At 34.6% G+C, this 14,525-nt stretch overlaps 3 protein-coding genes and 1 long non-coding RNA gene across 5 annotated transcripts in view; 3 read left to right on the forward strand and 1 right to left on the reverse strand.

The window, feature by feature from the left end:
- Positions 1 to 1,526, forward strand: part of LOC659034 (CAP-Gly domain-containing linker protein 1) — a 69,119-nt gene extending 67,593 nt beyond the window's left edge. For both annotated transcript variants that reach the window (XM_008199614.3, XM_064355232.1), the window contains exons 10-11: positions 4 to 188; positions 243 to 1,526. In XM_008199614.3, the coding sequence (XP_008197836.2) occupies positions 4 to 188; positions 243 to 1,017 (960 nt within the window). In that variant the 3' untranslated portion in view covers positions 1,018 to 1,526. The remainder of the gene's footprint in view (positions 1 to 3; positions 189 to 242) is intronic.
- A 2,470-nt stretch (positions 1,527 to 3,996) lies between these two features.
- On the forward strand, positions 3,997 to 5,661 carry LOC659116 (uncharacterized). The gene is made up of 6 exons (XM_965448.4): positions 3,997 to 4,313; positions 4,364 to 4,447; positions 4,495 to 4,922; positions 4,979 to 5,197; positions 5,248 to 5,378; positions 5,423 to 5,661. Exons 1-6 carry the CDS (start codon positions 4,146 to 4,148, stop codon positions 5,626 to 5,628), a joined length of 1,236 nt encoding a protein of 411 aa, XP_970541.2. The 5' UTR covers positions 3,997 to 4,145; the 3' UTR covers positions 5,629 to 5,661.
- An 870-nt stretch (positions 5,662 to 6,531) lies between these two features.
- On the forward strand, positions 6,532 to 7,098 carry LOC107398620 (uncharacterized). The gene is made up of 2 exons (XR_001575420.2): positions 6,532 to 6,887; positions 6,940 to 7,098. It is a non-coding gene; the product is annotated as an uncharacterized LOC107398620 (long non-coding RNA).
- Positions 7,099 to 9,047: 1,949 nt separating this feature from the next.
- Positions 9,048 to 14,492, reverse strand: Nprl3 (Nitrogen permease regulator-like 3). The gene is made up of 7 exons (XM_965524.4): positions 13,926 to 14,492; positions 13,552 to 13,876; positions 10,190 to 10,364; positions 9,757 to 10,139; positions 9,568 to 9,702; positions 9,413 to 9,515; positions 9,048 to 9,366 (listed from the first exon to the last, which is right to left on the reverse strand). Exons 1-7 carry the CDS (start codon positions 14,329 to 14,331, stop codon positions 9,157 to 9,159), a joined length of 1,737 nt encoding a protein of 578 aa, XP_970617.2. The 5' UTR covers positions 14,332 to 14,492; the 3' UTR covers positions 9,048 to 9,156.
- Positions 14,493 to 14,525: the final 33 nt, after the last annotated feature.

The following is a 14,525-nucleotide window of genomic DNA, read 5'->3' on the forward strand; positions in this document are numbered from 1 at the left end:
TAGGAACTTCAGTCACTCCGAGTGGTCCTAGAATTGAGACAAAACGAAGTCGCCGAGCTGCGCCGCGCTTTGGCGGAAGCCAAACAAAAGAATGACATATTATCCGCAGCTGAAGAACGATCAGCTTCGCTCAGTGCCAGATGCGAGGATTTGGAGCTCCAATTGCAGCGAAAGAACGAACAAGAACTGTACGTTATCAACCCCCTAAATGTTTCCTTTCAAATCACACTGAACTTTTCCAGGACCTTAATTGCCGAAAATAAGAAGTTATACGATAGTTTTAAGGAAGAAATCAATCAAAACAAAAGACTGTGTCAACACAACGAAGAACTCAAATGGAAGCTGAAGCAGAACAAGGAGATCGTGAGCAAAGTCCTCGAGCAAGCCGCCGAAGAGTCCAGCTTCAACCGCTCCCTGCTGAGCGCAAGCTTCAACGAGCGCCACTCCACCAAGCAAAACTTCGACCGCACTCTCTCCTTTCGCCAAAGCAGCGCGCCGTGGAAGCCGAGAACCGACGACCTGTCCCCGCCCTCCTCCCCGAAGGTGAAGGGCGTGGTCGAGAAGTCCGATTCGGTGAGCTACGTCCTTGACCTGGACGAGAGCCCCGAGATCGTGGCGTCGCGCATCGTGAGGCGGAGCTTCCGCAACTCGACTCCGCCCAAGACCACGCCCACCAAGTCGCCGTCCAACAAGCGGCCCCGGATGAAGTTCCCCCTGAGTCTGAGCGCGTCGGCGAGCGCGATTTTGCCCTCGAACAAGGCGGAGTTCGGGCGGTCGCTGTCGGTCCGGAACGGGGACCTGGGGGGCTGGGCCAGCAGCACCCCCAAGCCCCAGGACGACGACCTGGACCTGGACCTGGACGAGGACGAGCTGAAGCTGCCGGCGCTGCCGAGCGAGATCGGGAGGAAGAACGGGGCCCAGGCGCTGCCGAGCCCCAAGCACCTGGCCGGGGAGGCCATGATTTCGGAGAGCAATTCCGAGGATGAGAGCACGAGTTCTTCCAGTGTGCAATTGTGAGACGAACTCTCGTTTTAGTTGCTTACAAACTGCCCTAATCGTGTGTAATCATTGTAATGTATTTTATTATGTAACTTTTTTGTAATACTTTTTGTAAGTTTTTTAAAACTACTATATTATAATTCTTTATCGAAAAACTCTTTTCTTTCTTGAATAGGTTGTGATCTTTTTGTACATGATTAGTAGATATTACTTATACACAGTATTAATGTTGGGTCGAGAAGCCTTTTTAGTACAATACTGCTTATACTTAACTATGATTGGATTGTATAATGTGTATATTTTTATGTATATGATGCCCTTTATTGTTTTTGTTCGTTGTTGCCCTTTCAAGTGTCTATTAATAATTTATTTAGTGAGTATAGGTGAGGAATGGTGATGTATGTATTTTCAATTGTTAGGACCAACATAGATTTCCACTTTTCATATTTATTGTATAAAGTTGCAAATGTTCGTTTATGATCAAGTTAATAATATTGTACAATAAATTTATTGAACTAAAACCGTGACTCGTTTCTTTATTTTCCAACTAATTCCTATCGAAAACCATCCTTTTTTTTACAAAAAAATTAAGTCAAAAAGTTGAAAATACTCCAGGTCAGAATAAAGAAAGATTAGCATTTGAAAAAAAAGTAAAACACATTAGCTGTTTCAAAACTATAAAAACGTTACCGTTACATTCTCTCTCAAAATTAGCTGTTGTAAATTACTCATGCACTTCAAAAAACTAATAGCTAATGTAATTTATACTTTCAATGAGAGATCTAACCATTAATAAGTACTTTACAATTTTATCGATCTTATTTAAAAAATTATTCGTTAAAATAAGACATTGGCGTTTTTATAGTTTTGAAACAGCTAATAGAGACGATTTACAAAAGGCTTTGTTAAATTTTAATTTGTTGTTAAAAAGTTGACAACACGATAGACTAATCATATTGCGTCAGTTTGGTCAGGTGATCAGTTAATCACGCTTTTAAGTGCAGATTAAACTAATGACGTTTCTATAAATCGGTCAACATAATTTCTAAGAAGTAATAAAAAATGTTGCGAGTTTATACCTATAAGGGTCGATTTATAGAAGTTCCATTTCTTTAATTCGCAATTTAATGCATGATTAACTGATCACGTGACGAAATTGAACCAATTTGTCAACTTTTAATGATGTATTAAATTTTAATAGAGCTTTCTATAAACCGGCCCTTACTAAAATATCAAAAAGCGTGTAAATAACAAAAACACAATCAGCTTATGTGACTAGTTGCTGCAAAAAAGGTGCAGACATAATGAGTTATCTAAATTAGGTTACGTATTAGCAAAAAAAAATACTAGCGGCTAGCCCCCGCCGGTCTACAAATGTTCGCTCAGTCGAAATGTTGCGAGCGAGGTCGGAACAGTACGAACAGACCATAACGGATTTCCATTTCAGCTGGGCTGGTTAAGTCTAAAGAGTTTTCTGAGTATTTCAAAAATAATTACATTAACAATCGGCATTGATGGGCATATTGGAATAGTGGTTTTTATGGAAATATGTTGCGCGTGGCTGGGGCTTCGCCCCAGTTAACTAAAAGGAAACAAACCCCACGACCAATTAAACTCGAAAACGTGGAACTCTGTTTTTTGACCATTTTGTTTAATATTTGAGATACTTGAAAAATTTGTTATTTTTGCGTCTAATAGTATATTAAATATTAAGGTCCGTAAACCTAGTAAGCCAAAGTTTCCTAATCTTAAGCATACGAAGCCACGAAAAATGGATACAGACCCAAAATGTAGACATTATTTTTTCATCAAACTGCACACAAAACACAACAAAGTTTTCTAAAAAAGTAACGTTGACAGTGCAAATATAAGTTTTTTAGTCAAAACTAGATAAATTGTTGAAGAAAAATGGATTATTATAAGTCACAGACCTCTGTAGAACTTAAAGCTTACAGCTGATATCGCTATTTTTTCAATTCTGTCCGAAAAATCGGTAGGACAATCGGATACTTAATAAGTAAAGTTTTCAGTTAATAAAAACATTCATATTAAGATTGGATCACTGTTCGTCATTTTCATTTATTAAATACAGTAAACTAACTCAATTTTGAATATTTATGGAAGTTCAAGTCCTTGTACACTGTGTTTTTAAATGATTCTCATCTAGTGGTCTGTGAATTTGCCATGTAAAATCAGAAATGCCGCTTTATAGAATTAATGACAGGCATTTAGACACCGAATATTACTATTGTCCATTTATTAAGTGTCCAATTTAGAAATAAGCTTCGACAATAAAAGTGTTTTCTTGCATTTTAACGAAATTTTTTCAATTAATTAATTGACAATTTGTAAATTTCACAATTGACAGATTTGACATTGATTGACAGAGAGTTCAATTGAGCAGAGCGGCACAATTTTTTTTACATGTAAACCTTGGTAGAATTGAATAATGCAGGAACATTTGTTGCTACAATTTTAATTTAAAGTTAAATACTTTATTAATTAACTTATACATTTTTAAAACATATTTCCATAAAGACAATTTAATCTCTGAGAAGCAAAAACAAAACATAAATAAATACTAGAAATTACGTTTAATTTTTTAGTTATTTCACTTTTCAAGCACTCCCCACTTTTTCAATTTCTTACGTCCGTACTTTAAAAATGAGTGTTTTTATCAAAAAATCAAAGTATTCAAAAACTAAAATTAGCTAATAAAAGTTTAGCTTCAAATCATGAGTAATAAAAAAAAATAAAAAAAATCATTAATGACAATTTCTGTAATAATACTTGAAAATAATCTTTTCGACGGCCCCATCGAAAAATATTGTTTTCCACCCCCAAAATATCCCAAAATGTACGTTGGGAGGAAATAGCGTACTTTTCGCCCTCGTTTTCCTCCCTCTTGGAGAAAAACCTCGTCTCTCTCTTAGATGATTAATTACTGCGTAGGCTTTGACACCGTGTATAACATAAAAATCAAAATAAGACACATTTTTATCAAAATTAAATTAGAATCAAATGAAGGTTCAAATCACACCTGAACCTACGTTATCACCTATTAGATAATAATTAGATAATCTTATCAGTCTACAGTCAAGGAGCAGAATTATTTCAAACGACTTAGTCGCCTCGAAAAAGCAAAAATGGGTTTTGTGATCGAACTTGGTATTATTTCCCTATCCTTACTATTTATAGCCACATTCATAATTAAAAACAGAAACCCCCCCGCTATTTTGGGCATATACCAGCGACCGAACGGCTTCTTTTACTTCAAATTCATCTTCATGTTTATAATTTTGTCGTTAAAAAAGGTTCGTAACAAAAAAAAACAACTGACCCACTTGAATAAATTCTCCCCCAGTTAGGGCACAAATTTCGGAAACGCAAACAAATGGAGGAAATAACCGCACTTGACAGGCCCCAAAAATTATCAGCGCATCCAAAGGTTAGTATCGTGTTAACACTAACACAAAAATTAATACACCAGTCCAGGCTATTGACGCTGTGTACTTCAACGGGGCCAACAAACACGGCGATTATTTAGTCGTTGGGACAGCCCGTCGGAAAAACAAACTAGTCGATGGGTTCCTCTACCTGTTGGTAGAAAGTTCGGGGTTTGGTTTATTGGAGACTCCGAAATTGCCCGGAACTGCTCTTTACCAAAGCGAGGAGAGCGAGGAGTTTGCAGCTGAGGGGCTCAGAATAGAGCCCCAGGTGCCGATGGGCAAGTGGAGGATTTCGTACGAAGGCAAAATGAAACGGTTCCAAAACCGGAAGGAGTTTGTTGATGTGAAAATCGAAGCTGAGTGGAGTTCCACTTTGCCGTATTTTAACTTTGATAGTGATATGGATCCCTGGGCGATGGCCACGTCCATGGCTTACGAGACGTTCAGTCGGGAGTATTTCCAAAATTTGAAGGCGTATATATTTATAAATATTTTTCTATTTTTTTGTCCCGTTATCATGCAAATTGTAGGAACCACCAAACTCATTACGAGCAACACGGTGATATTAAAGGCGTCGCGATTATAAACGGGCGTTCCTTCAACATTGAAATTAACGCCGTGAGAGACCACAGCTTCGGCTTGCAAAGAGAATGGAGGAACTTTCATCGGTATGGTCTACACTTTGTCACTGCGGAAAACGGCGATAGGTTCAATGTTGGGAAGATTTGTTTGCCGATCTCCTTTTCAAGGTAAATTATTTAAATCAATTCTTGATCGTTGATTAACTATCAATAAGTAGATTAACAATTGGATACGTCTATTCAGCCGAGGACGGGAAAATACACCCGGTACGGTCCTGCGACTTGGAACTGCACCAGCACGGTGAAGGCGGGGATCCACCGGAGGATTATGCGTTCAGTTTTGAAACAGGTGTTAAAATCAGTTTTTTATGTATTGCTGACGCACTGTTTTAGGAAAAAAACGATATGTGATGCAAGTCAACGTTGTGCACTCTCCGCATTTTTATATTAGTAAAGACTGGGAAAGTAAAGTTGTGGAAAGGTTGTGCACTTTTGAAATTAATGGGATGAAAGGGTGGGGTGCTGCGGAATGGCAGTATAGAAACGTTCGTGAGAAAAAATGTAAATGCAGTGAAACAGAGGTGAAAATTGATTGTTAATATGAATAAAAATAAAACACAATGTTCCTTCTTTTTTGTTGTAATCATTTATTTGTTCTGTTTGGCACAAATTTATCCTCGAATACGCCAACCGGGGTTTAAACTACGATTTTTAGCAGTTACTTATCAGGAGAATAGAAGTATTTCAAACGATAAAAGGAAACTGTTAGGTAGGCAACACAAAATACTCTTGTCTTTAAGATAAAACTACGGATATCTAAAACTAAGGATATGAAACGACGTCGAAATAAAACGTCCCCGTCCTCGATAGTTCCGTTAATGTCGCCAGAGGCGCAGTTGTTCCATTACCGTCTAAGTTTTAGAGCAATAACTTTATAAAAATTGTAATTTGTAATTAAATAACGGTTAGCACAAGACGAACAAAGAAAAATATAGGCAGACAGAGCATCAAATTCTCAATAATAGGAAATAAAAATAGTGCAAAAATTGTATCTTAAACTATATTTAAATAAATTCCAAAGTTTTACGAATTTGGACTCTGCCCCATATTTTTCAAAACGCTCCAGATACAAGAAAAATGTTCAGAGGAAAGTTGTAGAAAATCATTTTTTTTTAAAGTCCGGGAGTTTTTATCTTCTTTTTTTGGAAATTTTGGAAGCCGACCCTGTTCAGATCCAAAAAATCAAAGTATCATTGGCGTAATCAGCAAAAACTGTTACAAAATTAATTAGTCGGAGAGGCTCACTATTATAATGATAACAATCTTACAAATCTAATGCAATTGTAAAGGCAATGCTATGACAATGCTGCTGCGGCATTCAAAGAATACTTCAAGTATGAAAAAATAATAATGAAAAGAACATTATTGAAAATCTGGTATTCACAATAATGAGGTAGATTATTTTAAAAACGGCAGTTAGACAGGACCGGACTCAAAATTAGAAAAACTAAAAATTATCTCCGTTATTAAAAAAATGTTTTAAGATGATTTAGACTAAATAAAACTCCTAAGAATAATGCATAGTATCTCGTGTTAAAAGGAACAGCCTGTATTCATATGTTGCTTATCATAACTATAAAATATCCATAATGGTAAAAGGGGAATTCCCTTTCCCTCTCTTGTAAAATCTAGAAGTAAATCCCCCTTATTTAATTTATAATGATTTGAAGCATATAAATACCCCAGTTCAGTGTTTTATTAAATCGAGATCAAGTAAAAATGAAGTTGTTACTGATCGTCTTATTTGCAATTTTTTGTGGTAGTTCACTTCAACTGGAAGAGAAAGAAAATTTTAGAGGTATATATTTTATTTTATACAAAATCCCCACACATACTTTTATTTATTTTAGATTCTCATATCAGTTTCAAAAGATCGTCTACAACTAATGGGTGTTCAGAATTACAAATAATGCAGTGTAAGTTTAGAAAATGTATTCTGGGCGCTTATTGTGTTAATGGAGTTTGTAAATGTAATATACCCATAAAATAAAAGTGCTTTCGTAACTCTACTTCTTTTATAAATAAATATGACAATTACAATGGAAAATTAGTAGATAAATAAATAATTGGCTAAAAACAAAATTTCTGTACAATCAAATTAAACATTACTAAAAACTTTGCAGTCTATTTAGAAAGACAAAGTTCTTTAACGTTTTTAATTAACTAATATTAATACTTTAATGAATTAATTTAAATTATAAGAAAAAAGTATCTGTTCAGTGATAAAGGCATATTTCTGTGTTGTTAATTATTATTATGTTGGTTTTTGAGATACAGTGAAAATATACTTTTAGCAGACTCACCTTGTACATCGTGTCACAAGTTTTGTGGCCTGAGCAATAATTAATATGTCTAGTTGACTAAAAAAACTAATTTCTAACGTAAACGTTGTGTATCGAAAGAGGATTGCATACGCTACGCTAATGATGTTTTGATGTTGTTCATTATTTAAGGTACTTTTATATGAACATTCTTTCAGACATTTTAATAAGGATTAATGTGTTGGAAAATAGGGGAAACCCCCATTTTCATGCAATTTTGCTCATACAAATTGAATAAAAATAATCAGTCAATTCCCTGATTCACTGTAAAACGTCTTTGTTACTTTTGTCACCACATTTCCGAGTAATAGATTATTTCTTTTGAATTTGTGTACCTGGATGGTATGACTCACTAACAGCCAGTAGATTCAAAACTAGGTGAGGAGCTAAGTAAAAATTAATAAAGCAAATGTGATGGTCTTTCTGCTGCTATGAAGCCATTTCGAAAGCAAAATACCAAAATAAAGGGATATACTTAACATAAACACGAGCATGAATGCTAAATGATCGAGGTAATTTGTTTGAAAATTATATTATTTTGAATTACATGTTTTATGGCAGAAAGGTTTTATGGCCTATGAAGGTCCACTTTGATCTGTTTATCTTTCACCTTACTGTTTCATGAGTGAGAAAAATCGAAAATTCCGTCCTCGAGCAAAAATGTTTGAGAAGGTTCAGGCAAATCCTCCCCGCCACCCCTTTCAGACCACTGGCATACAATAAAAGTGGACTTCTCGTAGATTTCTCTGCGAGTTTATTTATTTATTTATTAGTGTTTATATTTTTCAAGTTAGTACTTGTACAGTGTTGTTTGTGAAAAAAATTCCACTTTAGGTATGTTAAAGCACTTGTGGTAAATATTTTATGTTTATATATTTCGTATTTTAAAGAACCATACACATTATAATATTATTAGAATTTGCATTTGCACCATGGCTCAAGCGAATGAAAAAGTTATCAAAAGGACATTCAGAACGAAGAAAAATAGAGGCAATATTAAGTCTTTGATGGACTACATGAAAAAAAAAGGGACCTATATATTTTTGCGTCTGTGCACTAATATTTAGGCCTGATTTATAAAAGCGTCATTAATTTAATCCGCAATTAAATGCATGATTAACTCATCACATGATCAAATTGAACCAACTTGATTGGTTCATTCGCGTTGTTAACTTTTAACAACAAATTAAAATTTAATGGCGCTTTCTATAAACCGGTCCTTCAATATACAAATATTTTTTGTTAAGCAACAAAGATCTCATCAGACCGAGGTTCAGACCAACAATAACACTAATGCGGAGAATACTCAAGACACGGTTGAAGATCTTTCCAGTACTTCCTCAACAAAAAATGCGTAATTTAAAGGATTTAACCGTTGTACACAGCAAAGAAATATTTTTATGAATACCCTCAAACACCTGTGAAGAATAAATAAAATAGTTATCCATGTTTTGAGATGTAATATCAAAATTAAACCTTGTTAATTACAAATCCTTTAATTTTGGAAACTAAAAAAAAAAACTATACATAAGGCACAGAGGAAAAATGATCTCAGTAGAGGTAAAAAATGTGTTAAAGATTCACTAATCTATACTGTACTGAAAATTCTGTATTTTATTATTTAATAGACAACCACAAACTTGTAATTTCTTTATTCAACCAGTAAAAAATTAACTACAAAAATACGAAGATTGTAACAGTTGTAATAAAATAATTAGTGAAAACAATGAATAATAGTCAACACGCTCACGTGTATGAAAACATAGCTATAGCCGGATCCTCCGTTTCGTACGTAATCAAAACATCCCTAAACTTATCCAAGAGCTGCAACAACTGACTGCGCCGTAAGTTCTCCAAATACATTATCTCCTCAATGTGGTGATTCCCATGAAAATAACCTTTGCGACACAATCGGGCAAACAATCGCAAATCCTCTGGATTATTAGTTGCCGGTATCTAAACAAACTTTTTTTGTAATAGTTACAACAGTAACTACACCTACTTTAAAAATATTCCCGCGTTCCTCATCAGGAAAATCCAACAGCAACTCCTCCTGATAATCCTGTTTTTCGTCCTCAACCGACGTAAAACTCACATTTTCGAGACTAAAATAACGCAAACTTTAAAAAAACACCCAAATTTCAAACACAACACGACTTTATACTGCGGTTGATCAAATCTGATTCGCTGCGAAGCTCGGGCGTTTCCGACACCGTCGACGTGCCGCTTTCGGACTCGGCTCGCGAGTGCTCGGACGTACTCGGGTGATACGAGCTCGAGGACAATACATTTCTAAGCACAAATAAATGACGCAACCAATAATGACGCCAACTTGATTTACAATACCCTATGTTTCTTTGTGAAACGATCCGTTCGTCCTTTTCCCTGGGCACTGCCAACCCGTGATCTGTTGGCATATACTGCACATAAGTGTGCAGTTGCAACAGTAGATGGTGTTGCAACATCCAGATAATAGTCTGTACTAAATGAGACTGTTGGGCCGGATGGCACAACGGGTTGCACTTCTGGCCCAAAGAGGTCGGTAGCGCGAAATCGCTAATCACACGAATTAAATTCGCTGTGGGGAAAGCCTCTGAGAATTTGTCAATCAGAGGTGAATTCAGATGAATGGGGGCGTCTGGAGCTATCACATATTTGTTAGTCAAGCAAATGGGGAATATAACTGTAGCTTTAGCCCAGTAAACTAAATGAGCTGTGAGCTCAAAAACCTGAAATTATTTATTTATTTATTTAATTGGCGATGTGGGACGCCGTTTACATGGTGGAGGGTCAAGTCGGCGTCGGCTGCTAAAGTTTGCAAGTTTTTTATTGGAGAATATTGCTTTAGCATTCGTTCTAAGGATGGGGAGCCATCCAGTCCAGTGAAATCGGCCATTTGCTGGATGGGGTGCAGTAATAATAAACTGTGGTAAGGGCGTAAAGCCTTCAAACACCTACATAGTAGAGAATAAGGCACTGGACACGCGGCTCGCTTTGAATTTATTTATTTATGTTGGCAACATTGAATAGTTTATTTGTGTCCTTAAGGTTTCCAGGTCTAGTGACTTATTTTAGAAAGAATACTATTAAACTGTAATAAAATTCATAACCTGAATATAGGCAATTTTTGTAAAAAAAAACAGAAACAGATCGCTTTTTGTTTTTCCTTTCCCCTCATTTAGTGAACATGGTTCGAAAGCAGTAAAACGCACTATTTGTTTTCTAAATATTGTCAATGCCCAAGTTATAAAAAATTAAAGCAGTATGGAATTATTAACTAAAATAAAATTTGTAACTTGGATATAAGCGATTTTTTTGTTTTTTGTTTTTTTTTGCACATCAGTTTTTGTTTTTGTTTATCTGTTTTCAAAAATGCCCAGCCACTTTTAACGTTACACAAATGTAACGAATATATCCAAAGCCTACGCCTAAAGCTAGAGGTGGCTGTGCATTTCTGACAACAAATAAACAAAAACCATATACATGAAACAGTAGGCAAGGAAAAATAAAAATTGACCTGTTACGGGAATTTTCACTAAAATCGGCTAAATCAAAGAATTTTATTCCAGTTAAAAATTCCATTCTGTATAAGCTTTTACCGAAGGTAACAACAATTTTGAAGTAAATGCTTAATGAAAAAAGCATTTGCTTTATTTTATTCACTTTGTTTTGAGAATATTCTCGACTTTAAAGCAAATAATTGCTAAAAAATGCTTTACTTTCAGTAAAAGCTTATATGTACTTCCATTTTTACTTATACATTTTAGAGCATTTACTTGCAAAATTTTAAGTAAAAGCACTATTTTGAATATATTTCTTTATTTTTTTTAACATATTTGAAGTAAAAGCGTAGCTCGTTTAAAAAGAATCAATTATTATAACAAATTATTACAGATTTTCTGGCATATACATCATTTATATTAAATTTGTGGAAAAATTAACCCGGCACATCCACCATAATAATAATAAAAATCCATTTTTATTTTTTTTAAGATATGCTTGTTGTACATTTTCCATTATTATTTGGTTTCTATGTGAAAATAACGTTCCAATTTAGAACATAGATTTTACAAAAAAAAATTTAATTCTACCAAATGTTCTAAGTGTCAATCAGACACAATACCCATCAATAAACTATTGATCATTGGGTGTAAAATGGGAACCCTTAATAAATTATTAAACCATGTCATTATATTCACATTGAAAGTTTAGAACATTTGTTTAGAACATTTTGTTCTAAATGTATACAAGTATCACGGAATAAATCAATTGTTCAAAAACTAAAGCTAAAATTTTCTTCGCTTTGATGAACTTGGCCGAAGTATTTTGCAACTTTTGAACTATGATTTCTTGAAACTTTCCTAATAACACATAACCGTAAAATCTGCGAGTTATTGACATAATTGTGTTATTTGTTTTATTTTTATTTGTTATTTTTTTACTTCCGAACAAACAAGAAAATTTACCAAATTAGGTAAAAAATAGTGTATTTATGCACGGTTTAAAAAAAATTTCGAAGAATTTTGCTAAAACTGAAAACAAAATAATCAAATACAACTAATCTTAGATTAAAATTGAAGTTGTTTTGGGTCGTTTGTGAACCAGAGACCAATTAATTTTGTTCGTCTAAACCAAATTTTATCAAAAATAAGGAAAAACACTTACAAAATTAAGTGGAAGATTTTTTTTTCATCTTTCACTTTTTCAATTCACCTTCTTAGACTTTAAGCTCAAATCTCAAATTTAGCTAAAACATATCAAAAACTCACTAATGATTTTTACCTTTTTCGAGTACGAGTATTTGAGGTCTTTTGTTTCGTTCATTATTAATTTATTATATTGGCATTTTCGAGTGTTATTAGCGTTATTACATTTTTTCGCCAGAAACGGAATTATCTCGTAAAATTATGCTAAAAATAATGCGAAAGCATGTTTCCAAAAAAATATCCCTTTTTGAGATTGTCGCTTTAAAAGATCTAATACTCATCTAATTAAATCGATAATTATAATTTATCTCTTTTTTAAATTTGTTTTTGAGTCAGAAACAAAATTATCTCGCTAAATTTTATTAAAAACAACCAGAAACATTCTATTTATTTTCACCTTTTCAAGCCTTTAAGCAAGTTTCTGAACGGAAATCTCTGGTTTTTGAGAGTTTTCGTTTCATTATATTTGCTTTTTATGACTGTTTTAGCGCGTTTTTTATTCAGAAACGGCTTTATTTCGCAAAATTTTGCTAAAAACATACTGGAAAATTATGTTATTGTGCCTTTTAAAGCCTTGAAGCACGTTTTTGAACTGAAATCCCACTTTTTGAGTGAATTCGCAATATTACCAAAAAAAAACTACCCAATTAGATTGACAATTTTATAATATTGGAGTATTATTTTAACCAAAAAAGCAATTATTTCGCAAATCTTTATTAAAAAAAAGAAAACAATCATCACATAATATATAGAAAATAGTGTTATTTTTGCATTTTTCAAGTCTGTAAGGCGGTTTTTCAACTAAAGTCTAAAAGCTTCTTAAAAAATTCTCATTAAAAAACAACGAAAATCACATTAAGGCCCAGTTCTGGAAACATATTTACCAGAAAGATAAAATGAAACCTCAGTTAAAACATAGCAACGCCAATCATATACGCATTACCTTAGCAATTAGCAGAAAGAGATAAAATTTAACTGAAGTTTAATTGTACCAGAAATCGGGCCTAAGTCGCTAATTATATTATTTTCGCTTTTTTCGTGTTAATTTCGCAGAATTTCAATAAAAACTACCAGAAAAATCAACAAATCAAATCTAGTAAAGAAATATTTCAGCTTATATCAGGTACTTGGTGCTTCAAAACTATAGAAAAAATGACAACAGCGCACTTAGATTTTTTGGGGTCAAATATATGACAAATTAAAACTTTGTGTTTCCGTGATTCTGTGTTAAATTGAAGTACAGTGACATATTTAGTGCCAAGGAAAGCCACTAATTAAAAGGGAAAACCAATTGCAAAGTGACAGTTGTTTTTGTAGTTTTGAAACAGAAAATTAATTTATTTTTACATTGGCGACAGTGGTTGTTATTTTATGGCAATATTCAATGTTGCCAACTTAATTTCAAAATCTCGGGACACATTGGCTTTTCGCCTACCTGTCTATGTCTTTAGGCTCAACGAATTTCCCTCTCAAGTGCCACTGGTGCACCTTTTGAGGCAAACAAAAACTCAAAGTGATCCATTTGTTAATTTGAATATTGACTAGTCCAGTGCTGCACAAATCTTCATACAACTTTTTAATATTTTTCGCCAACGTACACTTAGTTAAAATAGTCTCGAAGGCCGATTCTGAGTTACCAGTATACCCATCATCGTGTGCTGTGGTCATGGTTTGCGTCTGTTCACTCACATAACCACAGCGTTTTTCCTCATAACGTAACGCAATTCCAACTCTTTTACTCAAATCGTGGTAACACGTTACTAAAAATTTAAAATACCGTAAACCAAAAACGCAAAAAATGAGTTTTACCAACTGAATGACTAGCAAGGGCTTGTAAAGCAAACACCACATTAATCAACATTAAACCAGAAGCGTCCTGTTGTTTATTCCGCAACTGTAGCAAAGTCGGGTGACCCACAAATCGCACATCGTTGACTTTCAGCTCAAACTTATTATTGCACAATTCGGACTTCACGGCAAATAGAGACGACAGGACTTCGTCAGTGAAACCGGTCAAGTGGCCCTTATTTATGTTCGATGTGGGCTGAGTGGGGGACTGTAGTAGGTCCTCAAGGTTTGGTAACGTGTAAGGATTTCGCCGTTTGGTGTTTGCCGGCTCGTTTTTCTCCAAGAACCGGAAGGGGTACCGAAATAAGAGGCGGTCCCCCTTGCTGTCCGATTTCACCAAAATCACACTCAAAGGGTTCACCTCCATACTAGCACCAAACAACAGCACTCACTGGCGTGTTAGGTAGTCGCAATTTTGCGAAACGTGCAGTTTTCACATTTTAAACACGAAATAAATGTGGAAAAAGTGTAAGGTTATGTTGCCAATGACAGCAAACAGATGACGGCTCGTTCGAACTAATGGCCGACCAAATGAGTAGTGCCAACTTATTGTTTTAATTC

Source organism: Tribolium castaneum, chromosome 2 (genome assembly GCF_031307605.1).
Source record: "Tribolium castaneum strain GA2 chromosome 2, icTriCast1.1, whole genome shotgun sequence".
Lineage (NCBI taxonomy): Eukaryota > Metazoa > Arthropoda > Insecta > Coleoptera > Tenebrionidae > Tribolium > Tribolium castaneum.

Bases quoted from the DNA above. Each gene is read 5' to 3' on its own strand.
- LOC659116 (XM_965448.4), top strand. From the start codon at position 4,146: ATGGGTTTTGTGATCGAACTTGGTATTATTTCCCTATCCTTACTATTT. The intron at 4,314-4,363 runs GTTCGTAACAAA...ATTCTCCCCCAG, and splicing joins TAATTTTGTCGTTAAAAAAG to TTAGGGCACAAATTTCGGAA. The intron at 4,448-4,494 runs GTTAGTATCGTG...ACACCAGTCCAG, and splicing joins AATTATCAGCGCATCCAAAG to GCTATTGACGCTGTGTACTT.
- Nprl3 (XM_965524.4), bottom strand. From the start codon at position 14,331: ATGGAGGTGAACCCTTTGAGTGTGATTTTGGTGAAATCGGACAGCAAG. The intron at 9,703-9,756 runs GTATTGTAAATC...ATTTGTGCTTAG, and splicing joins GTTTCACAAAGAAACATAGG to AAATGTATTGTCCTCGAGCT. The intron at 9,367-9,412 runs GTAGGTGTAGTT...AAGTTTGTTTAG, and splicing joins AACGCGGGAATATTTTTAAA to ATACCGGCAACTAATAATCC.